The 27,781-nt window shown below is 40.1% G+C and overlaps 1 protein-coding gene across 6 annotated transcripts in view; it reads right to left on the bottom strand.

Annotated features, from left to right (window-relative positions):
• Positions 1–1,774: 1,774 nt before the first annotated feature.
• SPICE1 (spindle and centriole associated protein 1) overlaps positions 1,775–27,781 on the bottom strand; it is a 67,078-nt gene continuing 41,071 nt past the window's right edge. For all 6 annotated transcript variants that reach the window (XM_059687822.1, XM_059687820.1, XM_059687824.1 and 3 more), the window contains 10 exons: positions 27,550–27,687; positions 26,933–27,198; positions 24,836–24,967; positions 19,157–19,304; positions 18,081–18,305; positions 13,416–13,906; positions 11,393–11,603; positions 9,195–9,297; positions 8,113–8,200; positions 1,775–6,707 (listed from right to left, as the gene is read on the bottom strand). In XM_059687822.1, the coding sequence (XP_059543805.1) occupies positions 6,654–6,707; positions 8,113–8,200; positions 9,195–9,297; positions 11,393–11,603; positions 13,416–13,906; positions 18,081–18,305; positions 19,157–19,304; positions 24,836–24,967; positions 26,933–27,198; positions 27,550–27,687 (1,856 nt within the window). In that variant the 3' untranslated portion in view covers positions 1,775–6,653. The remainder of the gene's footprint in view (positions 6,708–8,112; positions 8,201–9,194; positions 9,298–11,392; positions 11,604–13,415; positions 13,907–18,080; positions 18,306–19,156; positions 19,305–24,835; positions 24,968–26,932; positions 27,199–27,549; positions 27,688–27,781) is intronic.

The raw sequence follows: 27,781 nt of genomic DNA, 5'->3' as shown, positions 1-27,781 counted from the left end.
CAAGGTCTCCGTTTACTGCAGTTACCACGGCAACGGAAGCGGTAACTGGAGCGGCCTTGAAGCGCATGCGCTAGGGCAGCTGCCCAAGGTCTCCGTTTACTGCAGTTACCGCGGCAACGCGGCCCCGCCTCCCGCGGGGAGAGGAGCGGCCTTGAAGCGCATGCGCTACGGAGGCGACTTTCTTTGGGGAAATTCGGCTGTAGTGTCCCTGGGACCTGCAGTCTCACTCGCCTTTTGGTCCCGGCAATTTCATGGTCTGTGACTCAGGTTCAAGGCCAAACAGAAAAGCCCAGCGCTCTACCAGCTTATTATTATATCATTTACATAATTATTATAATTATCCTAAGGATGGTTTGTTAAGCAGCATGACTTTTGAATACTTTCGAAGTTCCTGCTAGTAATACAGAATGACCCAAAAGATCCCTGATGGTACGCTATCAGCAGCACACATTGTTTGCGGGCAGTTTTTATCGCGCGCTAACAGGTGGCGCGGGCCATTTTTGCTAATTTTTTGCGAAAATGGCAACGTTCAGTAAAATTACGATAACTTTAGTTTACGTATTTATGTTACCCGCATTCTACCGCTAGTCTATAAAAAACGTATTAATACGTGTCCCGCGCTCTACCACACTGGTAGGACGTATAAATACGTAAAATGTATGAATACGTTTCCCGCATACAATGTGAGCAAAGGTACTTCTGGAGACTTGTTTTGTTTGGTTTATTTAACTACTTATTTTACACTATGTTATCTCTGTTGGCCTTTAAGAGCACATAAGATTGTATGTTGTGGGCTCCTTGGTCGCAGGACGCTGGGCAGTTGAGCAGTTTACTCTTCAAGTGCTTTGTGGTACAACCAGAGCTGGAACTGATTTTAAAATATCTCATGTTATTGATTACAACACAAGTTTTAAAATGGTGACAACATGGCAATGATATGTGACAAAGAACTCTGTATCCAGAAAACATAATTCGTAATTCAATAAGAAAAAACTGCCAAACTTTTTTTAATGGGCAAGGGACTTAGCATGCTTCACATCAGATATATGAGTGATCAGTAAACACATGGAAAGATGCTTAACAGGAGACCTCTGGGAGATGCACACCACAGCCACACCCCCCACACTCACTGGGGTGGGTGAAATTTTTTAAACTGCCAGCTCCAAATGTAGAAGGACGTGGAGCAAGCAGGACTCTCATGCACTGCTGTTGAGAAGGTAAAATGGCACAACACTTTGGAAAACCGTTTGGCAGTTTCTTTAAAAGTTAAACATATACCATGCCATTTCATGTCCAAGGTCTTTACCCAAGATAAACAAAAACTTATGTCTGTACAAAGCTTCCACCTGAGTAGCAGCTATATTTACAAGAGCAAAAAAACTGGAAATGACCATTGACAGGTGAATGGATAAGCATACAATGGAATGCTACTCGGAAGTTTAAAAAGGAAGAAACTGATACACCCAACTTGGGTGAATTTCAATTATAGTGGAAGAAGACAGACACAAAATAGTGCATAGTGTATGATTCTCTTTATATAAAATGCAAACAAATCTGTGATGACCAAAAGTAAATCAGTGGTTGCCTAGGGCTGGAGCAAAGGGAGGGATACACTGCAGAGATGAAATCTTTTGGAGATGATAGAAATGTGTCCTAATTGTGATAGTTTTGTGTATTTTTACAACTACCAAAAGCCAATGAATTGTTCTCTTTAAATGATGTAGTTTCCTATATATAAATTACTTCTCAATAAAACTGACAAGAAAAACATGGCTGTATTTCATTTTGTTTATTGGTTTCCATAATGTTACATAACAACTTTCCAAAAACTTTATACCATGCATTTATTGGTAACATTCAAGTGTTCTCTTTAGAAAGTATTCTTGAGTATAAAAAGAAAAAAAAGACCTATTCTTGCTATTATTAAGCAGTGTATCCAGAGTGTATGAAAATTCAGAGAACATATGATAAAATTATTTTTAGAGAGCATGTTAGTTACATTTTCAAATAACATGTTCAGCGTTTTCTTCCAACCTCCAAACATCTTTTCAGGTGAAATACCCTGAAATTAAAAGTGCTGGGTCCAGTTGCTAATCAGAGAAAAACAATTCACTACAAAATGTCTTTAAAAATCTAGAAACGGAGAAAATGGTGTATTTATTTATACACTACAACCTAGCAGTTATCATTTCTGAACATTTGTTGTGAGTTAGGTCGTGTGTATGTGTGTGTGTGTGTGTGTGTGTGTGTGTGTATAATTTCACTTAATCCTCCCAACTTTATAGGAAAAAAAATATATTATCTGACTTCAAATAGGAAAGATGAGATTAATTTGCCCAAGGGAAAGCTCAAGTGGCAGAGATGGCATTTGAATCCAGGCTTTCCTATTGCGATACTTGTATCCTTAACCACTGCGCTATATTAGTTCTTCCCTATAAGTTAGAAGCCCAATAATTATTTTAATAAGAACTTCAAATCCTTTATTTCTTACAAGCATTCTGACATGGGCAATTTATTTTACCATTAGGGCTCAATTTCTTCATGTATAAAGAGGGGTGGGTGGCATTTAACAACTAACCATAGGTTTACTGTGAGATTTAAATGAAATAATGGGGATATTGCAGCTTAGTACAGTGCCTGACACAGTAATGGCTCAATAAGAGATAGCTATTATTGTTATGATGCTTCCAAGCCATACACACTGTAGGATGGCAGCATAGCACAGGCTTTGGAGAAAGGCTATCTCTGTTCCCATTCTAGTGCCACCGCCCCCTAGTGGATGACCTTGAGAGAGTACTCACCTCCTTGCACCTCATCTGCAAAATAAGGATAACAGTATCTGTGTCATGAAGTCATGTAAAGTGGCTAAAATAGTGCCTGGCACTTAGTAAACAGTAAATTATTATTAAATTCTGCTAACCCAAGTTACTTTACTATCTATAACTGTGGATTTAACAATTATTGATCTAGTTTTTCTTCAAGCTACAATTTGGAGAACTATAAATATTATTAAAGTTTGGCAAGGGATTTAGCAGCTTTCTATTGCATATTGGAGAAGAAGTCACATGTTATGCAAAACCTTGAGACTAAACACAAGAAACACAAGTAATCTGAGTTTGGAATATTAAAAGTAAGTATAAATGTAGTATATGACAGCCAAATATAGCAGAATTCACTCCTCCACAATGCTATAGACCAGCCGTGGGCAAACTACGGCCCGCAGGCCGAATCCGGCCCGTTTGAAATGAATAAAACTAAAAATAAAATAAAAAAGACTGTACCCTTTTATGTAATGATGTTTACTTTGAATTTATATTAGTTCACACAAACACTCCATCCATGCTTTTGTTCCGGCCCTCCGGTCCAGTTTAAGAACCCATTGTGGCCCTCGAGTCAAAAAGTTTGCCCACCCCTGCTATAGACCAATGGTTTCCAAATGTGAGCATGCATCAGAATCACAGAAAGAGCTTATTAAAACAGACACCAGAGTTTCTGAGTAGGGCCCAGGAATTTCCATTTCTAACAAGTACCATCGTATCCTATATAATAAAAGGCTAATATGCAAATTGACCAAATGGCAGAACAACCAGTCGCTATGATGCACACTGACCACCAAGGGGCAGACACTCAATGCAGGAGCTGCCCCCTGGTGGTCAGTGTGCTCCCACAAGAGGAGCGCCACTCAGCCAGAAGCCAGGCTCATGGCTGGAGAGCACAATGGTGGCAGGAGCCTCTCCCGCCTCTGCGGCAGCACTAAGGATGCCCGGCTGCCAGTTTAGGTCCGCTCCCCGCGGGAAGCAGGTCTAAGCTGGCAATCAGACATCCCCTGAGGGCTCCCGGACTGTGAAATGGCACAGGCCGGGCTGAGGGACCCTCCTCCTCTGAGTGCACTAATCTCGTGAACCGGGCCTCTAGTTTCAGAATATATATTCAAGGACAGTTCAGAATAGATATTCAAAGACTCTGTAAAAGAAATGAGCCAGGTGATGCTGCTGCTGACGCTGCCGATTAGGGGGTCAGACTTTGAGACCCACTGATGCAGTTGGCTCTGAAAGCTGATAAAGAGGGCTTTTAAGCAACTGAACTGTTAATTAAGCATGGCTCAGTGCTTGCGCATTGACGTATGAACCAGGAGGTCACTGGGATGCAGGCTCAATCCCTAGTGGGGGGCATCAGGAGGCAGCTGATCAGTGATTATCTCTCAACATTGATGTTTTTCTCTCTTTCTCCCTCTCCCTTCCTCTCTAAAATCAAAATATATATATATATATATGTTTTAAATTAAACCAAGCATGCACCAATTCAAGATTAGGGGATAATAAATGTATTTGTAATGATATTTCCAAAAGTTGGCTGTACACTAGAATCATCTTAGGTTTTAAAAAATACTGATGTTTGTGTCCTGCCCCCAAAGATTCTAATTTACTTGATATGTATCGAGACTTGGGCATTAGGAATTTTAGAAGGTCCCAGATGATTCTAATGGTAGCCAAAGTTGAGAAGCACTGCTTTAGGTCTAAGAAAAAAAGGCTCTTTTCTCTGTATCTAATATTCTTGCAGTTTCTTCAATCTACATTTGTATCAAAGACAAACATTGACAAGGTGGATACTTAAATGCCAGTCCCACAGTTTGCCAGTGAGCTGTGGTAAATGTTTTTTGCAATCTTTCTCAACTCTGCCTTCACATTAAATCACTTTGAGCCTTTAAAAATAGCTGCCAAAGCCTCAACAAGCCCCTGGGGTTGTCAATTTGGCATTTTTTAAAATGCTCCCAAAGTTAAGAATCATGGCTATTGAGGTTTATAGGAATATAAAGGGAGAGGGAGAATAAAGAGCCAACTAGTTGGAGAACAAGGAAAATGCATGTCAAAAGAATGCATTCACTGCCCTAGCCAGTTGGGCTCAGTGGGCCTGCGGACCAAAGGGTCCTGAATTCAATTCTGGTCAAGGACACATACCTCGGTTGCAGGCTCCTCCCCAGCCCAAACCCTAGTCAGGCAGGGTGTGTGCAGGAGGCAACTAATCAATGTATTTCTCTCACATCGATGTTTCTCTCTGTCTTTCCCTTTCTCTTCCATTCTCCCTAAAAAGCAATGGAAAAATGTCCTCAATTGAGGATTTAAAAAAAAAAAAAAAGAATGCATTCACAAGCCAAGCAGGTAACTTGGCATTTCAGTAATATAAGGAATAACACTAAAATGGTTTGCATCCCAGACAGGGATAGTATTTATTAAGTACTAAGTTTCAAAAAGTGCAATATGGATAGAAGAATCTGCAGTAATGCAAATGAATACAGATGACTTAATGTAAATAAAATTAATGATACCAGAAGAAAATAATATTATTATTGGTCACCACAACAATGAAGCCCAAATGAAAGCTGCATAGGACACTTCCTAGAACAGTGACCGCAATGCAGGAGAAGGGAAGGTATTTACCGGAGAATGTTCACCAAGTACGCAGTCTCGACGTGCTTCCCCCACCCCATAACCACCTCACTTAGGTTGAAAATTCCTGTTATACAGCCAAGGAATAATTCAAAAACCAAGTTTAAAATAGAAACCAATATCTGAGAGCCAAACCGGTGCCCTGAAGAAAGACCTACCCAGAGTGCTTAGTAGATTAAGGGCTGGGAAAATTGATAGCAATGTTTTATATTCAATTCTGTTTCAAACACTAAATATACAAATCAATCAGTGTTACTGCATTTAGACATTTGAGCTCTATGATCATTATTTATTTTGTATACATTAGCATTATTGATGGCACTTTCACATTTAAAGACTACATAGGAATTTTACAATACATAGAGTCACTCTTACCTGCTGAAGCAAATATAAACAAATACTCCCATGTCTACTTTTGAAAGCTGCACATTCCACTTAGCAGGAAAAGTAATAGACTACAGAGACTTCCCCAAAATAAAAAACCAAAGGGGTGTTAAACTTTCCTGAAAGCCAGACTTTAATCACACAAAGGCATTTTATTGTAAGTTATATGCAAAGCAACTAAGTTCTTCAGAAAGTAAAAATAAAAATTAAATAGATCAACATTTAAGATATACTACACTAAAAAAAACCTGAATAAATACGATAAATGTAATAATATATTACTCAAGAAAAACCTTAAGTTAGAGCATCAGCCCACAGACCAAAGGGTCAAGAGCTCAATTCCTGGCCAAGGGCACATATCTTGGTTGCAGGTTTGATCCCCACCCTTCCGTCAGAGCGTGAGCGGGAAGCAACCAAACCATTTGTCTCTCTGGCGATTTTGTTTCTCTCTCCCCCTCCACTGTCTCCCTTCCATTCTCTTTTTTAAAAAAATAATCACTGGAAAGAATATCCTCAGATGAGGATTAAAAAAGAAGTAGAAAGAAAAACCTTAAAGTACTTAGGAAATTACTAGCATATGAAACTTTAATTTCCCTATAGTCAACATTTTATTTGCAGGAGGTTGCAGGTTGGTTCGTTGTTGAAAATCTATTTGAAAGGTCAAAAATAAAATAATTGCTTTATTTCTTTGTTCTATTTGTACAAAGTCACAGGGTCTCTGTAGGTTTTAGCTGAAAGAAGGACAAAAACTTGAACGCAGGGAAAGGGGAACGGAAGCTCAAGAATATACCACTGGAAACAACCGGTCAAATCTGACCTCACTTATGACACGTGGGTGGAGAGAGCAAACCAGCCTTCTTCACTCTGTTTCTCAATCTGTTGAACAAAGATGCAGAAAGGGCTTAGGAAGTAATCAGAAACAGGAGACCATTCAAGTATACAGAATCAACGTTACCCTATGTCACTGAGTGGTACTGAAAAGTAAATTGCTACTGGCAATTTTTATTTCCAACGGACACTCATAAATAACTGATCCCCTGGTCAACTGGTATCCTTGTTGATTTAGGAGACCTAATTTTTTTTTAAGATAAATCCAGTATTTATACAAATCATATGTGTAACTTTTAAAAATAACAGTCATTTGATTTTGTAAATTCAATTCTAATAAATTCCAGAAACTAAGAGCAAATTATACAAAATAGTTTAAAGCTTTTTTAGAATACAATAAACAGCAAAGGGCACATCTAGTGTTGGACAATTGAGATATATGAGTCTATCAATTAATTTGGGCTGCAAGTACTCAGTTAATTGAAACATTCACTATTTGGTCTAATTACTAAAGTTGGTAATAAGAACAGCAAAGATTTTCCCCTGTATCAGAGAGCTGTTAGCTCAAATTTGCAAATGTAATGTTTGTGATTTGAAAGATATTCTCACAATTTGCTATGACCAAACACTCAGACGAACTATATTTTGCTGTATTACCAACACAGAGAAATGCCTTTTGCAAAAAAAATTGGATATATTTTAAGATGCTTAGTTTCTATACAATCCTATAGTAAATCAGAACACATCAAAAATATGTAAGACTTTTTTTTACTCTTTGTGCATAACTCTGTACCTTGGGGGACCTCAGATATGGCGCATTGGGGTAAAATGACATGGAAAGTGACCACCTCAGGAGTGACTATCCCAAGCCCCACCCAGCCACAGCAAGGACTGGGCACTAGTATCTCAGTATACCTACAAGGTGTTCAAGGCACACCTTCAAGGCCTGCCACACTATTTGGGAAGCTCTGCCTAAAGCCAGTAATTTCCAGTCTTTAAAGATTGTTAAAATCCTATAACTTTCTTATTCCTTAGTTATCCTAGAAAACAAAAGTAGTATATGGCTTGTTTTTCTAATGAAGGTAAATTAATATATCTTTTCTTCTCACATTTTTATATCATCTTTAGAATAGCATGAATAATAATAAAGAATGAAAATCACTGCCCAGCTATTGTGGCTAAGCTGGTTGAGCGTTGCCCCAGGCACCAGGAGGTCACTGGTTCGATTCCCAGTCAGGAGACATGCCTGGGATTTGGGCTTGATCCCCAGTAGGGGGTGCTTCTCTCTCATAGATGTTTCTATCTCTCTCCCTGTCCCTCCCTCTCTCTGAAATTAATAAAAACACACACACACACACACACACAAATGGAAATCACTAAAAATAGCCACCTTTCACCCCTGCCCTCCTGCCCCTATATGGTACACATTTCACAATTACATTTCATCATATACCTTTGCTCTTGGATTAACAGGTGTGAATCGCCCACTTCCTGAGGTGGCATTTAATGGAGAACAAGAATTACTAGTAGCCCCTGAAGATCTATTTGCGAGGAATAAAAGGGAGAGAGTAATCTGTCATTATTAATCTTCAAAAATTATGTAAGACTGACAATTCTCAATACTGGCACAAGCTTGAGAAAGTATGGCTGACTTAGATCCAAAGAAGGTAAATTATTTGCAATGTATTTTCACCAAGCTAAGTCTTTTTAAAAAATTAATAGGCTTTTCTTTTTTAAGAGTTATTTTAGATTTACAGAAAGACTTAGTATAAAGATCCAAGGGTTCCAATATATTCCTCAACCCCTCCTCCCAGTTTCCCCTTTTATGAATACCTCATACCAGTGTGGTACATTTGTTACAACTGTAGCACTGATACATTATTATTAACTAAATCTATTGTTTACGTTAGGGCCCATGCACCGTGTTATATATTCTATAGGTTTTGACAAATGTACAGTATCATGTATCCACCATTACAGTATCACACTAACAAGTTTAGAACATTTAAGGGGGAAAAGGGTGTGCAGGGGTGAAGAAGGCCCAGGCAGTGGAAGAGAAACAAGACCTGGAGAATGCAGGGCAACAGCAGGCATGCAGCGGAGACAGAAAGCCAGGTAGGTCCATCCCTAGTGTCACCATTATCAACACGTGACACATGTAGGCAAATCACACAGGTAGCTCTATGAACTTCAGTTTCATTTTAATATGAGAGGAAAATACCAGTGGTTAATTTACCCACCCTGTCACATAGTATCTCCCAATTTTGTCACCCATAAAGCATTCTATATATGTGCTCTTATCCCATTTTTGTTACTCAATAGCCAACCCATGCTTTCTACTCATTGAAGGCTTGTTCCTCATGCTTCTCCTTTCCCCCCAAAATTCTCCTCACCGACTACTTTATTTTCTTTTCATCGGTGAGTCTGCCTGAACCTAAGTCAGATATCATGCACTTCCTTTTCTCACAAAGAGAATAAAACAGATACCATATTCTTGGTTTTTTTTAAAAGTAACTATTACCATTGTAACCCTACCTTCTTGAATTTATTCCACTGATAGGAGAGACAGTACTGCATTTCGAGGTTTCTGGGGCTTCTGCTCCTGGAACAGATATTTCAATTGTCCTCTTTCCTCCTTCTAAAATATAAAAATAAACATTATTCCATTACCTTTCATTAAAATAAAAATTAAAAATGTAATGATTTCTGTCTTACTGCAGATTTCAATATTATAAATTTGGAGGTTCTTTCTATATTTTTATCATTATGGCCCACAGATACACTTGGAGGAATTTTTTTTAAATGAGCTGTGAGAAAAAACTTTAGTGTTAGTGTCAATTCAGTAGCATGCCAGTCAGAGAGCCAGAACCTTCAGACAAGTGGTATCATGTCAGATCTGGAAGTGAAGAGCTAGTCCTAAAGATCTTGAGATATTTGTCAAAAGCAGCTTATCTAAAGTTTTCCCCAAAAAAAAAGAAAAGAAGAGAAAATCTGAAGTCTTTTAGTAAAATTTTAAATCTTCTAAATCTTTTACATCACTCTTACGGAAGACTTAAATAGATGAAGAGCTCACCTGGCCAATGGTAATATTATGTACCTTTTCAATATTTCAGAAGTAAGTTATCAATCAACAGATATTTACTATTTACTAATGGAACACTTTATGTCCATCCCAGTCAGTTTTGCCAAAGCTCCCATAAATCATTACTTAAAACCAGTGATTTTGAGCTTTAGGTGGTAATGAAACCTACCCTATTTACATATCCCTTGGTTACCCTAGAAAACAAAGAGGTTCTATGGCATAGAGTTTTTACTTTATAATTATAACCCACAGTGGTTTCTTGTGAAACCAAGAATTTTACTTAAAAAAAAGAATATCTTAAGAATATAACCACTAGAATGGCAAGAATACAAGTGCAAAATACCAATTTGCTTTAGAACTTCAGACAAATCATATAACCTATTTACACCTCAGTTTACTTATTCATCAAACAAGTATGATATCAACTCTGTCTACTCTCATGGTGTGTTGGGGACAAAATGAGATAACAAACGAAAATAGTTTTACCTTAAAAATCTATTGAAACAGATGTCTTATTTAATCACAAAATTATTCTTAAAAGGAATCTGCTTTTTCTTCATTGTACTTAGCACTAACTGACATTATCTCATATATTCATTTGCTTATTTGTTTATGGCCTGCTCCTCAACTTGACTACTGAAGTTGTCAATCTGGGCAAGGACTTGTCCTCTTCCATGTGGTATCCCCAGTGTCCAGAGCATAGCAGGCACATAGTAGGTGTTCATACATTCTGAGTGATTTAATTTATTCATTCTTATTAGGAGTTGCATCTAGACTTAGTGACTACGAAGAACAGTAGACAAAATTATCAACTGAAGAAGCCTAAATTAAAGAAGAAGGGCCCTGGGGATATGCATTACCCATCAGTAATCTCCAAAAGAGTCTGCTCTCTGAGTCTGCAGTTTCAAAATGGAAATAACTTCTGAGAGGAAAAGTCTTATTGGCAGATACCTTAAAGGAAACTTACCTTGACCAGCCAGAGGACAATGAATCTTTCTAACACACAAATGCCTGAACACCTGAGCGAATGCACCACTCACTGATGCAGCTTTTTCTATTCCTGACAAGTAGAACTCTCTCTCATATAAGCCAAAAATCAGTCTCTTCACAGCCTTTGTGTAGCCCTACCCCTTGAGAATCTTCATAATTCAATTTCTGACTGAAGAGCAACTTGAGATCCATTTCATCTCATCAGTTCCTTTTGCATATGAACACTACAATAACTAATTTTTCAGTTACTGCTCTATTATTTAGAATCCCCTCTAGTGTGTTTCACATCTTAAATGTACAAATAGATTAAAAAGCTTAATTTACCAATTAAAATGTTTTCATAATTTTAACAGGATAACTTAATTTTTTGCTGATTAAATTCTAAATTATAATTTTGCTCAGTAAATTATAGACTGTAATGAGTCCACTTCCACGTAGAGCAACTTAGGAACCCAGACACCAGAGATTCCTGCAGGCACCATGGGGGAGTTTCCCAACAGGAGACCGGCCTTCCAGATCTATCTGTCACTTATTCTGCGACTTAGTCTTTTTTTTCTATGTAAATTGAAGGCACTGAAATATATGCTCTCTGAGATTTCCTTCAGTTCAATATATACTTGCAAAATCAAGAAAGTAAAAACTTAGCTTTTAAACTGTCTACCTTTTAAATCAGGAATTTGTGGCCAATCAGTCCAAGCTCTGAGAGGTGACTGAATAGGTGATGTCGGTGGAGGGGAAGGATTCAAACCAACAAGTTTTTGCTGCTCTATTAACTGCAAGAGCTTTCCGCGAGCCTCCATACTCTGCCGGTTCAGTTCTGCAATCCGCTCCTCCATGCTATTTGGTGTTAGAGGCCGTGTTGCTGGAAAAGTCTTTAAAAAAAGAGACAAAAATTCCATATTAAAAACAATCCAAACAATTTTGACTGTCTGTAAAAATAAACTTCCACTAAGAGCCAGCAAGTTAGTGTTCATAGCCCTTGCTGTGTGCAGACTTGAATAGTGGACTAAAAACAAAATTTACAAGTCACTTAATTGAAAAATTAGGGCTAAAACAAAGGGATGCCAATTCTTCTAATACTGGTGCTACGTGTCCTCTAGTCTCTCTGTCCATTGAGAGTGTCTGTGGGACAAAGTTTTCCTGCATCTCTTAGTGTTTGCTGAACTACACAAAAGATCACATGAGCAAAGACTACTTCTAAAGACCTGGCTTCTAAGTAACATACATATGAATACCAGATCTGGGGTCTGAGTCACAAGGATCTGCTGTAGTTGAAAGAGATGATTCTATAATTATAATCTCCATTCATGCACCATGAATTATTTGGCAAAGATTTCTAGGACCCTTATCATTCTTTCTGACCATATGTCAGCCTCCCCAGGCCACTTCTGGCCTAAGATATCTCACTCAAGACAGCTAGTGCCTTAGCCTGATTTATATACTAATTAGAAAAGGAGGCAAAATCAATTTTTAACTTTGCTGCCATTTTTAAACTAAGACGTTGCCTATTTCCAATCATCTTCAAAACTCTGTCAACAACAATGTCTCCCATGACTCAAAATTGAGGCAGTTTATACTTATAACACACCTGTGCCGAGGCTACTGCCCACTCCTAATACTCCTTCCCGGCTCCTCTCCTGCCAGACCCTTCTGACTACTAGTTCTGTGAATCAAGACCCATCTTACCCTGACTGCCCATGAGCCAGTGCTGACAGACGTGTACCCCTAACCTACCATCTCCCACCTCCTGACCTTCCTCCTGGATGCACATGACCCACTACTGATAAAGTCCTCGTGGAAGCAATTACCCCTGAAACGCCTAACCCAGGATACCTGCCTGCCCCTAACAACTGCTCCAGCACTGTCCTGTCCCTATCAGAAGCCTGACAGGAGCCTCTCTGGCTCATAATAAAGTAAAAGGAAGCTTCTCCCATCACTGGGACCAGGGGAAGAATGTAGGTTATAAACTCTCCCCAATTGGAACTTAGGATCCCTTTTCTCCCACAAATAAGGAAATGAAGGTCCAAGTTACCATGTTAGCCCACAGCTTATTTAACTTACAAAATTCTTGCACTATAATATTCAGACTTTTGCTACTCAAAGTATAGCCTTTAGACTGGCATGATTTGGGAATTTACTAGAAATGCACAGGGCCTACCTCAGACCTATTCAATCAGAAAAAGCATTTGAGCAAGATCCCAGATGATCTATATGTACATTAAAGTCTGACTTTAAAATCATTTCTATAGCAAAATGCATTCTGTGTCCTAAAATATTAACTATTCATGAGTTGAGGGCCAACTACACATAATTCTTTTTTATGAGCCCCTTTAAGAGTAAAAATGCTTTCAATTAAAATGTAGTTGTGTGGCAAATTTTTAAGTCATATTAATTCTGCATGTTACATTTAAAACTTCATTCCTAGCCTAATTTTAGCTTTGCTACATTTTACCTTCATCCTATTTTCCTCATTCATTCCTCTTTTTTATTTTATGTTGTCCTCTTTTACTGTATCTGAGATAGAAACTGACAAATAACTTCTACTTCTCTTGTGATGAGGACACGACCAGGCATAAGCCATCTAGCACAGCCTCAGAGATATCCTGGAAAGAAGTGCTTTAAGATGCTCCAGCAATGGACCTAATTTCCTATATGTCCATAGTCAGTCCTTAACTGGTACTCACAGCACTCATGTTGCTTGTATGACTTGTCTCCTGTTTGTTTAACTCCCGAAGTCCATCCCCTTGCTCTCCCCCTGGCCAAAGAATATTATTCAGATGAGCCCTGATAGCTGAATTCTGCAGTGTCAACTCAGCAATTTGGGCCATGATGTTCTTTCTTTGTAGTAATGCCTCATCTGCTCTAAGCTGTTGCCCATCCCCCTGTACTGGGGGCTCTTCTGAGAATGCAGGGTTTCTGGGTTGCTGAGTGTTTGAGAGGGAATTGCTCAGGGGCTGTGAGAGGTTGACAAAAGGAGCCTCGGTTTTGTTTTCCAAATCTTCTCCCATGTGAGAGACCCTCCACCTCTGGGTGAAGAGATGACTCTCGTCGCTTGAATTCTGAATATCTGTGCTGGGCGGTGAGGTCTTCTTTTCCCAATTTTGCTCCTTCTCAATTATTTCCACAGTTGGAGGAATTCGTGGAGCAGGACGAGTTTGAACGGTCCTCCTCAATACTGTAGATAAAATTTTAAAATAACAAACATGTATCATTTAGCCATAGTTTGGCAGTGTAATCATCTCATTAGCCCATCATGGTAGTTAGATAAGTATTTGAACAGAAGGAGTTGGTTTCCGAAGGTCTAAATTGGCCTGCAATGCCACCACTAACAATCAAGCATGAAGACTTTATCTACTCATGAGTAGTTAATTAAACAAAACAGAAATAAATTAGTAGCTAAATTAGTAATTAAGCTTTGATATACCTTAAAGCTTAATCGGTATGCCTGTGGAAAACCACCTGCCAAGTGCACATTTCCACATTACATTAACTCATACCTGGGAATCTTGCGGGTGAGAACAGTAAAGATAACAATGTAAACTGAGGGTGGTCAGGACAGGCATCTCCGAGGAAGTAAACATTTTAAACAATTACGTATGTGGCAGAGGTAGAGCAAATAACATTACAGGCAGGGAACAACATATGTGAAAGCCTCAAAATAGGAGAGAGCAAAGAAAGGAGGCCAGGCTAGCTGTAGCATAGCAACGAGAGGAACTGGAAACGGATGAGACTGGAGAGGTGTGCAGGGCCATTTCTTGCAGAGCTCTTTAAGCCACGTTTGGAATTTTCCAATTTAATCCAAGAACAATAGACTGCAGGAGGTTTGGCAATGACTCAATTTACATTTCTTAAATGTTGTGGATAACTGGAAGATCCAGGATGGAAGAAAGCAATAAGCAACGGTGGTAATCTAGAAGACAGACAATGGTAGCTTTGACTAAGGTATGTTGGTATAAAGACAGAGAGAAGTAGATAAATTGGGGAAGTATTTTGGCAATAGAACGGAAATGATGAACTGGAAATGGGGAGTAAGATCATGGCATGCACAACTGAATAGAAGGTGATGCCATGCACTGAGATGGAGAAGGTAAGAACAGATTTGGGGGAAGGTTGAGTATCAAAAATTCAGTTCTGAACGTGCAAGTTTAAGGTGCATTATGTTCAAAACTGGGATTCTCTGGCAGATAGAAAATACTGGAAGCCATGAGAATGAGTGAGATTACACAGAGAGAAAGAATAGAGTGAGGGGAAAAACAATATCAAGACATGAAGAACTTAACATTTAGAGTCAGGTAAAGGATAGGAAGCGAGCAAAGCAGATAGAAATGAAGCAGCCAGAGATGTAAAAATGTCTTATATTAATTATGGAGAGCCCCTCCAGATAAACAGAAATTAAATTGGGATAAAAATGATTGCCTCTTGGGTAGGTCAAGAGGTGTGTGAGGAAGAGATCCCTGTATATGCTTTTTTTCCCTTAGCCACATGCAAATAGGAATTAGAACTAACACTTTAAAATAAAGAAGGAATGGAATATAAGAAAATGAAAACAGTATATATATATATATATATATATATATATATATATATATATATATATATATTTATACTAGTCTTTCAAGCGTGGCATTAAACAAAAATAGAGATAAGTTAATAGCTAAAGGAAATATTTATGATGGAAAATTCTAGAGCAACATTCTCCAGTATGGTAGCCTCTGGCCACATGTGGCTATTCATATTCAAATTTAAATTAACTAAAATAAAATAAAATATTCCGTTCCTCAGTCACTGGCCACATTTCAGGTGCTCAACAGCCCCACCCTTGGCTAGTAGCTACCATACTGAACAGAGCAGATACAGAACATTTTCATCATAACAGAAAGTCCTACTGGACAGAGAGCTGAACCCTGATTAAGGGCCTTATGTATCTCCCATTTGTATCCATATGTTCAATTTAACTAAAAAGTTCTCTATATGTAAGCATTCTGAACAAAATGCTGAAAATATGATAATAAAACTCTACCATTTCAGAATACAGATTCAAGGATAGTTCTATCTGCACACTGCAAAAGGAATGTGCCATGTTATTTTCCACACAAAACCCACTGCAAATACTAACAAAATGTGGTCTATGTCAATATAATTTGCTTTAACGAACATTTTGTTTATTTGCAATCAGAGTAAAAATATTTATAGTAATTGTTTCTTTAAAAAATATTAGGATATTTTAGTATCGCCAATGAAAAACAATTTACAGTATCTCAAAAGAGATCATTAGATAAGCCTTTTAATAAGATGCACACATTTGAAAAATTACTTTAAGAAATGAAAGTCTAACTTGAACAGAAATCAGATTTGATATCATATTTCCTAAAGTTAGCCAGTTAATAATATTCTGTAGCCCTCTAAAGAGGAAATATCAAATCAAAGAATTATAGAGCTGGAGGGATATTAAAAATAAAGGAAAATCCTCTCAATGCAAAGATAGGAAAACTGAAGTCCAGAAAAGGTATAAAAAGTATTAGCCCTATACCTCACAGCTAGTCAAACAAATCTTATAATGGCAAAGACTTGTCATTTTCTTTAACCCTTATGGGCTTTTCAAATCCTCTATTGGGAACATACATCAAAATACAGAAAATCTGACAAAATTTATATGTCTCAATGACAATAAATGTTATTCTTCTGTCCTCCTACAGAAGAAAATAAATACTCTAATTAAAGAAACAAAAATTTAGTCAAATCAGGGCTAAATAACATTTTTCTAAAAACTTTGCCTGAAAGTCTAAAGTAGTTTTTGATTGAAGAACTCTTTGGAAAATGAAATGATTATAGCTCCAGAAAATGCACATGTGGACAAATAAATATAATTTTCCAAACAATGAAGCAATCCATGGAGATTCTGAAGACCATACATGAAATCCAAGTTAAGAATCTGTGAGCCAAGGGCCCTTTTGGCTCTCTGAACAGCACCTTCCGAAAGGCGACAAAAAGGCAGCCAAGAAGGAAGTGGGTGATCCCAGAAAGATTGGTGTGATGTGAAAGGACCAGCTCTGTTCAATATAAGAAATACTACAAAAACACTAGTCACGAGAGCTCAAGGAACCAAAATCGCATCTGATGGTCTCAAGGGTCGTGTTTTTGAAGCAAGCCTCGCTGATCTGCAAAATGATGAAGTGGCATTTAGAAAATCCAAGCTAATTTTTGAGGATGTTCAGGGCAAAACTGCCTGACTAATTTCCATGGCATGGATCTTACCCATGACAAAATGTGCTTCCTGGTTAAAAAAAAAAAAAAAAAAAAAAAGGCAGATGGTGATTAAAGCTCATGTTGATGTCAAGACTACCAATGGTTATTTGCTTCATCTAGTCTGTGTTGGTTTTACTAGAAAATGCAAAAGTCAGATTCAGAAGACCCTTGCTCAGCATCAACAAGTCTGCCAAATCTGGACGAAGATGATAGACATCAAGACCCGAGAGTGCAAATAACTTGAAAGAAGTGGTCAATAAAATGATTCCAGATAGCATTGGAAAACACATATTTATTCACTCCACGATGTCTTTGTTAGAAAGTCAAATGCAGAAGAAGCCCAAGTTAGAGTTGGGAAAACTCATGGAGCTTCACGGTGAAGGAAGCAATTCCGGAAAAGCCACTGGGATGAGACAGGTGCTGAAGCTGAACAAACTGATGGGTATGAGCCCCTAGTCCAAGAACCTGTTTAAAATTCAGACTTTTAATGGTGACAAATAAAAATCCTATTTGTGATTTTGTAAAAATCTATGAGCTAAGTATTAATAATTTTTTAGAAATTTTATTTCAACTCTATATATGCACTGCAAAAGTGATTCTAAAGCAATTTTTAATTGTCCACAGACTTTCATTACCAATTTCCCTCAACTGACTGAGCTAAAGTGTTGATGAGAAAGAGGTTAATAACCAGATCTGACTTATAAAATCCCTCAGGTCATGGCTCTCACCTTTCCTTAGTTAAACATTCATTACTCTTTAGAGAACAGTCTCCTCTTGTTTCTTACTCTTCCCCATGCCCTGGACCATAGGGACAAATGGGATTCCCCTCACTCCATGTTTTAATGTGGAGGGCTTTGATCCCTTGATTTGAGCTTAACATTTATAATGCCTAATGGAACAGATATGTAATGAAACTCAATGTCACATTTCACCATAGGCATAGCATACATGATGTAAACCACCCCATCCTCCTTCGGCTTAAAGGTGATGTATGGTAATCAATATCTTTTTAATTCTGTTTATCAGGTAATGATGCACACATGGATTACATATATGAAGCATAAAAAACAACTACCATGTAACTTTAGAAGAAGCCTGCTTACCATCCTGCAGAGGAGAGAATTCTGAGTTGCTCTTCTGCCGGGGTGGTGTTAACAACACAGCTGGCTCAAATATGTGTGCTGGAAAATTGTTGGCCAGATTCACACTATCTGGAGGGTTTGGCACTTGAGATAGTTTAACAGGCAAGTCTTCCTGTGGGAATTCACGCACTTCTTCCCCTCGAAACATCAATGGCATGGAGACATTAGCATTGACAACTGAAGCCTCTGAAGAAGATGAGAGGCCATTAGTACATCAAGGAACGCTGGCACGTTTAGGTATGTATACTTCAAAGCATTTCCACAGAGGGCAAAATCAGGCGGCCTCCTTTAGCAGGAACTCACCGGGTAGTTCCTATGGGGCCAGCACTGGGAAGAAGTGGCTGTTTTTGAGAAAAGTACTGAGGACCTCAAGCCCTTAGGACCTGATATCTAGCCATGGGGTTTATCTCATGCATATTAAATTTTAGTCAGCCACTTCTTAGAATCTCTCCCTAGGAAACACTCTGAAATGCATAAACACTTTCCACACAGAGATACTCATCAAAGTATTACTTAGAAGTAAAAAACATGAAAAAGCCTAAATGTTCTATTCAACCTATGGCACATGAGGTAAAAAAGGTTTTCAAACCATTACCCAATAAACAAAAGTTATGAATTTCTAAAGTTCAGTGTTTTCTGTTTCTTCCCAAGACCATTTCTTCTCCACCTGAGCCTGAGGCACCATGATTAAAAGTACTGGCATTAAGTCCTTCCCATGGTCTAGGAAGCTAGTTCTGCTACTCTTTATTTGTGTGACTTTGCTAAGTTGCCAACCCTCGCTAGGCCTTGGTTTTCTCATCTGAAAAATGGGGACAATAACATCTACCTTATAAGACTATTATGAGGATTAAATAAAATAATACATGTAAAACACTTTAAAAGTATCTGACATAGAACAGGTATCCAATAAATATTAGCAGCAATTACAGTGGTGACAATGTTATATATGCAATAACCCCTTATCAGTTTCTGGTTTTGTTCATTTGTTTACTCTATAAATAGTTTAATGCCAATCTGGAATAATAAGACCCACTCACCTGGATTGTCCATAATTCTACTACTCGTGGCTCCCCTCTCTGCTGCCAGACTTGCCTGGTTGTTATTTATCACTGGACAGCTCTTAATGGCATGTGTGATCGATATAAGCTGCTCATCTGTTGTGACCATATACTGCTGAAGTCTCGCCTAGCAAAAAAAGAATGAAATAACATTGTTGGCATGTCAGACATCAAATCATCACCTAGATTTGTATAACTATATCATTATTTTAAATACTCTAGGAACTTCTGACTTTCATTCAAATACTAAAATAATACATTCATAAGAATACATAATTATAAATATTTTAAAAGTCTCATGATAGAGGAATTGTTAAATAAACTATGGAATATTATTAATTAATAAATACATGCTACAACAATAAGAATTAACCTTTTTATAAGGCTTTCAACTTACAAAACCTTTTATATAGATGATATTGACTCAAACTACCCCCAAGAGACAGTTATATCAGATGCAGGAAACTAAACAGAATATAACACAGGCTTTTAAAGTGATAAACATGAGCACTATAAACATTTATGGTCATATCCTATATAATAAAGAGTGAATATGCTAATTGACCCTCACACCATCACAAAATGGCAGCACCCACAGCCAATAAGGAGGGAATATGCTAATTGACTGCCCCACCCTCAAAAATGGTGGCGCCCACAGCCAATAAGGAGGGAATATGCTAATTGACCACCACACCCTCAAAGATGGCGGCACCCACAGCCACAAGATGGCAGCGCCCAAATTCCACACTCATATATCCAATGGCCTACTCAACATCTCCACCTAGAACTGACAGAGGCTTCTCGAACTTAACATGCACAAAACCAAACTCCTTGTGACCCTCCCCAATTCATCAATAACAGCTCCACCCTTCTGACTGCCCAGGCCAAAACTTTGAATCACCTTGAACTCTTCTCTTACATCTTCTCCTTTACTCCATATCCAAGCCATCAGCAAATCCTACTGATTGCCTTCAAAATATATTCAGAATTTGGTCACTTTTCACAACTTTTTCCACTTCCAATCTAGACCACGCTGTCCTATCTCACCTGAATTTTCCCAATAACTCCTGTCTGTAATACATTGCTTCAGTGTTTAACCACCTAGAATATAGCCCTATACTGTTCCCAAACAAGGCGGAGGCACCTTGGGGCAACACAGTGAACTCATAGGGGCCCCACAGGACATTTCATATTTTTAAGGGAAACACAAGTGTTCTGTGAGGTACCAGTGAACTACTAGCTTGAGGCAGTTCACATTAGACCAAGATATGTTCCTTTTGATTATGCCATATATTCACAAGGCTGGGTTTTAGTAGTTGCTATGCTAAAAAGCAATGCTGCATAAAAATTATTGCGGAACAGGAAATAAGAGTGATGTCCAATATGATTCCAAGCTTTCAGAAGCTGTGCAATGCCCACTAGGTATACATATTCCAATAGTAAATAATTGTGGTTATTTCATCACAAATAAAAATATGACTTTTTCTATCAATTTACATGCATCATTTTTTTCAAATAGCACATAAGTTAAGACAAATACTTCATAAGTTATTTGAACCTAACTATTTAATAAATGAAAGTGTTAGATATTTCTTTTGGCCTAGGGGTGTCTTAAGATACTAAGGGCACCATAAACTAAGAAAGAGCAGTATTCTCTGTCCTAGAGACAAAATACTAGCCCAAACTGATCCTCTTAAAACCGACAAAAGATCATGTCTCTTCTCTACTCAAAACCCTTCAGTGGTCTCCCATCTCACTCAGTATAACAGCCCCACATAATCAGGCTTATCTGCTCTTGTCTGCTACTACTCTCTTTCCCAAATTCTACTCCTACCACACTGGTCTCCTTAATGTTTCTGAGCTCAATAGCCACCCTCCCACCTCAAGACCTTTGCAGTTGTTACTCTGTTCGGTGGCTCATCTCTCAGCTATCTGCATGCTCACTCCCTCACCTCCTTCAGGCTTTTGCTCAAATGTCACCTCCTCAGGAAGGCATGGGCCATCCCATTTACAACTTCCCATCAGAGGCACTTCCTGTGCCTCTTACCTGCTTTATTTTTCTTTATAGTACACTAGAGGCCCAGTGCATGAAATTCGTGCATGGATATGGTCCCTAGGCCTGGCCTGTGGTCAGGGCCATCTTCCCCAGCTGCCTGTAGCTGGCCCCACCACCTGCCACCACCCACCCCTGGTTCCCTGTTCGCCACCAGGTGATTGGTGCCTGACAGCTGGGGGAAGGGACCAAGAGGCCGGCTGTTCCCGTCCACTCACCAGCCCTGCCCCCACCGCGGGTGGCCATCAGGCAATGAGTTGTTCTGCCTTTAGGGTCAATTTGCATATTACCCTTTTATTATATAGGATATCACCATCACCATTTAGCTTATAATATACTTTACTTTTTCTTCTTTTTAAGACTTATTTAGAACATAAATAAGGGCAAAGATTTTTTTTTTTGTTCACTACTATATTTCTTGTACCTAAAACAGTGCCAAGCCCAGAATAGGTGCTCAATAAAAATTTGTTGAGCAAATTAGTATATTATAAAACTGCCCATCTTCCCAGGAGAATTGAAAACGTTATGTTCACTCAAGATTAAAAGAAATGAAATGCTAATACATGCTACAACATAGATGAACCTTGAAAATATTATGCTAAGTGAAAGAAGTCAGACACAAAAGACCACATATTGCATGATTCTATTTATATATAATATCCCAATTAGACAAATCTATAGAAACATAAAGTAGATTTGTGGTTGCCCGGGGCTGGATGGAGGAGAGAAGAGAGGGCAGCTGATGGGTTTCTCTTTGGGGTGACACAAATGTTCTGAAATTAGGTAATGGTGTTGGTGAATATACTAAAAGCCACTGAATTGTAGACTTTAAAAGGAAGAATAAAATGGCATGTGAACTATATACATCATTTAAAAAAATTTCGTGATTGATATCTACTGTCCATTTATACAAATGCAACTTGTCTATCAACTAATGCTTTTCTATTCTTTTTTGGCTGATAAATAAAGTTGTAAGAACCACCATTTGAGAACAAACAGATGAGCAAAAATGTCTCTGTCCTTAAGAAGCTCACAGTTTTGATGACAGGTACCCATGTATGTGTAACACAATTTGGTAAATACAATGAGAGCAATATCCAGAGAATATCAAAAGTGCACAAAGGAAGAATATTTAATGCAGCATGGAGGCAAGAAGGTTTTCTACAAGAAATACTTATACAGTATTAAAAAGGAATGATTAGCCATATCTAAAAAATATGAATTTACTATAAGCAACTCAATGACATACAACTGCAGAAAGACTCTTCAAATAATATCTTCTACTGTTCTGAAATTAACAGTAGCTATCATAACACTCATTAAACATTTTTAATAAACTACTATAATATTGGTAGTTATCATTTAAAGATAGATTCTGTCTTCCCACTATTTAGTAAGTTTCTTGAAGATAGTTGACTTATTCTATATACTACTTATAGTCCAAATTTCTATATAGTACCTCCAATATAATAGATGTTCAATAAAAATTACCATCCTATCTAATAAAAGAGAAACATGGTAATTAGCGTACAACCGCTACCCTTCCCATTGTCTAATAAGGGCGATATGCAAATTAACTGCCAGCCAAGATGGCAGCCGGCAGCCAGGCAGCTTTAAGCTAACATGGGTTTGCTTGCTTCAGTGACAGAGGACTCCAACGTTCCCCGCCTGCCTTGCCGGCCTCTGAGCTTGCAGTTTGAAACATTGTAACAAATATAGAAGCTAAACAAAACCCCAGAAACCTGCTTTCAGCCCGCCAAGATCTCAGAGCTGGAGTTATACATTGTTTCGATTATAGAACGCAAACAAACCAGATACCTGCTTTCAACAGCAGAGGCCTCAGAGCTGGGGCCAGAGCTAAAGCTGGCCCAGAATAAAAAGAAAAAAGAAAAAAAGGAGCAGTTGGGAGCTTCAGTCACCCACCAGCCTGAAAACAGCCCTCAGCCCCTCACCCAGACTGGCCAGGCACCCCAGTGGGGACCCCCACCCTGAAGGGTGTGTGACCAGCTGCAAACAGCCATCATCCCCTCATCCAGGCTGGCCAGGCACCCCAGTGGGGACCCCCACCCTGAAGTTTGTGTGCCAGCTGCAAACAGCCATCATCCCCTCACCCAGATTGGCCAGGCACCCCAGTGGGGACCCCCACCCTGATCCAGGACACCCTTCAGGGCAAACCAGCCAGCCCCACCCATGCACCAGGCCTCTATCCTATATAGTAAAAGGGTAATATGCCTCCCAGCACCAGGATCAGTGTGACACGGGGCAGCGCCCAAACCCCCTGATCGCCCTGTGGTTTTGTGTGTGACAGAGGGCGGGGCCACAACCTACCTATCTGCCCTGCTCTGTTCGTGACAGGGGAAGGCGCCCCAACCTCCTGATCAGCACTGCTCTGTGCCTGATGGGGGGAGCTCCCCAACCCCCTGATCGCCCTGCAGCTCTGTGTGTGACAGGGTGCGGCGCCCCAACCCCCTGATCGGCCCTGCTCTGTGTGTGACAGGGTGCGGCGCCCCAAGTCCGCCCCCCCCCGCCATGGGCCCTGCTCTGTGTGTGACAGGGTAGAGCCATAACCTCCCCATCGGCCCTGCCCTGAGTGTGAGAGTGGCGGCACCCCAACCCCCTGATCGGCCCTGCTCTGTGGGTGATAGAGGGCGGCGCCCCAACCCCGCCCCGCCTGCCACGGGCCTTGCTCTGTGTGTGATGGGGTAGAGCCATAACCTCCCCATCAGCCCTGCCCTGAGTGTGACAGTAGCGGTGCCCCAACCCCCTGACTGGCCCTGCTCTGTGGGTGATAGAGGGTGGCACCCCAACCCCCTGATCCGCCCTGCTCTGTGTGTGACAGGGGGCAGTGCCCCAACTCCCCTATCGGCCCTATTCTGTGAGTGACAGGGGGGAGCTCTTCAAACCCCTGATGGGCCCTGCTCTGTGTGTGACAGGGGGGAGCTCCCCAACCCCCCGATGGGCCCTGCTCTGTGCGTGACAGGGGGGAGCTCCCCAACCCCCTGATCGAGCCTGCTCTGTGCGTGACAGGGTACAGAGCCCCAACCCCCCTGATGGGCCCTGCTCTGTGCGTGACAGGGGGCAGCGCCCCAACCCCCTGATTGGCCCTGCTCTGTGCGTGACAGGGGGTGGCGCCGCAACCCCCCCATCAACCTTGCCTTGAGTGTAACGGGGGCGGTGCCCCAAACCCCCAATCAGCCCTACCCTGAGCGTGACTGAGGGTGGCATCGCAACCTCCCGATCCGCCCTCCTCTGTGCATGACGGGGTGACGCCCCAACTCCCCAATCAGCCCTGCTCTGAGCCTGACCAGGGGCTGCACCTAGGGATTGGGCCTTCCCTCTGCCACCCGGGAGCAGGCCTAAGCCAGCAGGGCGTTATCTCCCGAGGGGTCCCAGACTGCGATAGGGCACAGGCTGGGCTGAGGGACCCCCTTTTCCCCCCCAAGTGCACAAATTTTTGTGCACCGGGCCTCTAGTTGATGATAATAAAGAAGTACATGTAATACATCAGCACAACTAAACCAAAGGCAACTAGAAGGAATCTCAGACATCCTTAAAGATGTTTTATACTAGTAAACACAGAAAAGTTTGGGATCTCATCTGAGTACCTGGGTAGCAGTATTTTCTTCTCTAAGAAGTAGAATTTCAGCTGTCAGAGCATCAATGAGCTCTCGATGATCACCTAATGCCTGCTCCAATTTCTGCCTTGTCTCTTCTTCTTTACGCAGTTGGAGCTCACTCTAAAAAAAAAATCAAATAAACCCCAATCAATAGCATCACATGTTGAAAACTAAAAGTTTCTACTCAAAGTTGTCAAAAAAGAAAATACTTACAAAGTATATATTATGTGACAATAATGAGAGTTAAATATTTTTATTAAAAGGTATATATTTCATTAAAATATGCAGCTTTATCCTCTCCCCTTCTTCAAATAGAACACAATAAACAGGCTGGTATATAGAATTGAATAACTAAAATTTTGTAGAAGGAAGTGGAGGAAAGTACATATACATATTGCTTGAATACACATCGACCATCTCTGGAAGGATATACTGGTGTCTGGTAATAGTTGGCTACACAGAAGCAAACTGGTTAAATGGAAGTTAGGGGTGGGAATTAGATTTTTCATCACATACTCTTCCGTGTCTCTGAATTTCATACCATGTGAATAGATCACCAATTTGAAAATTAAATGTTAAAATATAATCCTCCTATATAATAAAAGCCTAATATGCAAATTGCTCGACCAGGAGTTCAACCACTCGCTATGATGTGTGCTGACCCCCAGGGAGCAGCATGGAACGTGGCGGGCGTCAGCAACACGGCACTGGCAGCAGGTGGCAGTGGAGGTGCTGCTGGCCCTGATGTGCCCCTACGAGAGCGGGACTGCGGCAGGATGGTGGAGCAGGTGAGCGGGAGGCACCAGGCCAAGGCAGGTGCGAGTGGGGGTCCCGATCACCCCACAGACGGCGACCAGTGGCGGCAGCGGGAGGCAGGGCTACTGCCTGTCTCCCAGGTGCTGAGGGAGTCGGGCAGGGGGCCCAGCCCTGACCGAATGCCCCGCAAACAGGATAGTGGAGCGGGGAGAGGGGGGGCGGGCAGGCCATGGCGGGGTGCCAGGCAGGGCAGCAGCGCTGCGGGGCTGCAAGGTTGTGGGTGCAAGCTCGGGCTGCGAGCCTGGGGGCACAAGCTGGAGCCCAATCCCCACAGGCTACCGTGAAGGACCACCTGTGCACAAATTTGAAATAAATGACAACAGGTTTAAGTGGCTGAGCTTTGTAAAGCAAGTGATTAACTAAAAAGTACTTGCTTCTAAGCCTGTAATACTTTCAGAGCCAAAAGTACACTCCTGGAGATCCCTGACTTGAGGGTGGAAGAATGTTAAGACTCTCCTGACTCAGACACCATAATAAATCTTTCACTAAAAAGCAATTTTCTGAAGACCTCTGAATTGAAACCTCTGAGTTACAGAGGTGAATCAAATTTTTAAATAACAACATTTCCTCAAATATTTGTCATATTTTATGTTTAACAAATTTAAACACATAAAAATAGTTTGAATAGATTTTCTAAAAGATGAACTACATAAGCTAACTCTAATTCCACAGCATTCTGAGGATTATTATTCACAAATGAATTAAAGAAACAATTCTTGCTTGTCTTATAAATGATTTCACAACAATAAAATATCTGCCACTAAGATACTGAAGGAAAGCCCAAGTTACCAGTCATGAGATAACATAAGGGATTTCCTCAATCTGTGTCTACAGATAACAGGCATGCTATTCTCCAAACTGAACTAAAAGGGAGCAGGAAGCAGAGGAAAGCAGCAGAATGAGGACACATTAATAGCTCTATTTAATCTATAACTGCCAAATAGTATTAGTCCATATTAGCACAAGATATTTTACTTATAGCAGATTTACTTTCCTAATTACATTTCACTAAGGCTCATATTAAAATCAGCATCACTTACCTGAGCATGTGTCTACATGCCAGCTGATGCACGAATCAGCTTACAGAGAGGAACATGAAGAGGATAAACTTTCACTGCACATAATCTAAAACTGAGGCATTTTAAACAAAGCTATTCAAACGTGACTACACTTTACTTGGAAGTTGCAAACAATTAGATGTAGAGAAAAAACCCTACACCTTTCCACCAGCACTCTGAAGAGGAGACCCTACTAACCTCATGTGCTTACCTCTTTAAGGTACCGAACCAGGCGACAGAGGGAGCTCACCAGCGACAGGGTGAAGCCTGTAAGACCCTTGCTGCTCTGCGGTTCCTTGACTTCGCGTCCCGTCGACCGCTCATAGTCTTCCATTTCGTGTTCCACTTCATGTATCATGTGCTTGAGGACATCCAGGCTGGGATTGGTGCTACTTGATAAGTCTGTGGAGGCTGTGCTAGATGACAGCATGTTTCCCTTCTGCTTGGAAGGGGCACACAACTCTGGTTTTCTTTTCACTGATAAATGACAGAAATCATTCTATTTTAAGATCAGGAAAAATTACACTAGAAAAACCTTTGGCTGTTGTTCACAATTTATAAAACATTTTTATAGAAGTTACCACAATTTTATCACAATAATCTATTCGGATTAAACCGGGTTTACACAATCTATAAGGAATGTATAGAACCAGCATTCTACAAGGCTACATGGAATAAAAGGAGGCATTCCTTAGCTACGACCCAATAAATTCGTACTTAGCTAGATCCAACTGGATGACTGAAAGGAAAAGCATTCACTAAGACATTAAGATGGCCATGTCAAGTTACATGTCTAATAATTCATCTTTGTGAATCAAGGGACGGAACCTTTATTTAACAGCTGCTTTTGCTTCCTGGAGTTCAGCACTTGTCCCACAACGTAGCTGCAGTCTAGAGACTCAGAAGATTCTTCAGGCTGAAGCCTGGTGTGGACTCTCTTGACAGCATTGGTCGCATTCAGAGCAGCTAAAACAAAAGGTATTTCCAAAAGCATCTCAAGTGAAAAAAAATGATTAAAGCGTTTCAATTCACAGGTCAATCAGTATTTTACTCAATTAGG

Source organism: Myotis daubentonii, chromosome 3, assembly GCF_963259705.1.
Source record: "Myotis daubentonii chromosome 3, mMyoDau2.1, whole genome shotgun sequence".
Classification (NCBI taxonomy): domain Eukaryota; kingdom Metazoa; phylum Chordata; class Mammalia; order Chiroptera; family Vespertilionidae; genus Myotis; species Myotis daubentonii.
This window is presented reverse-complemented; position numbering and strand designations above follow the sequence as displayed.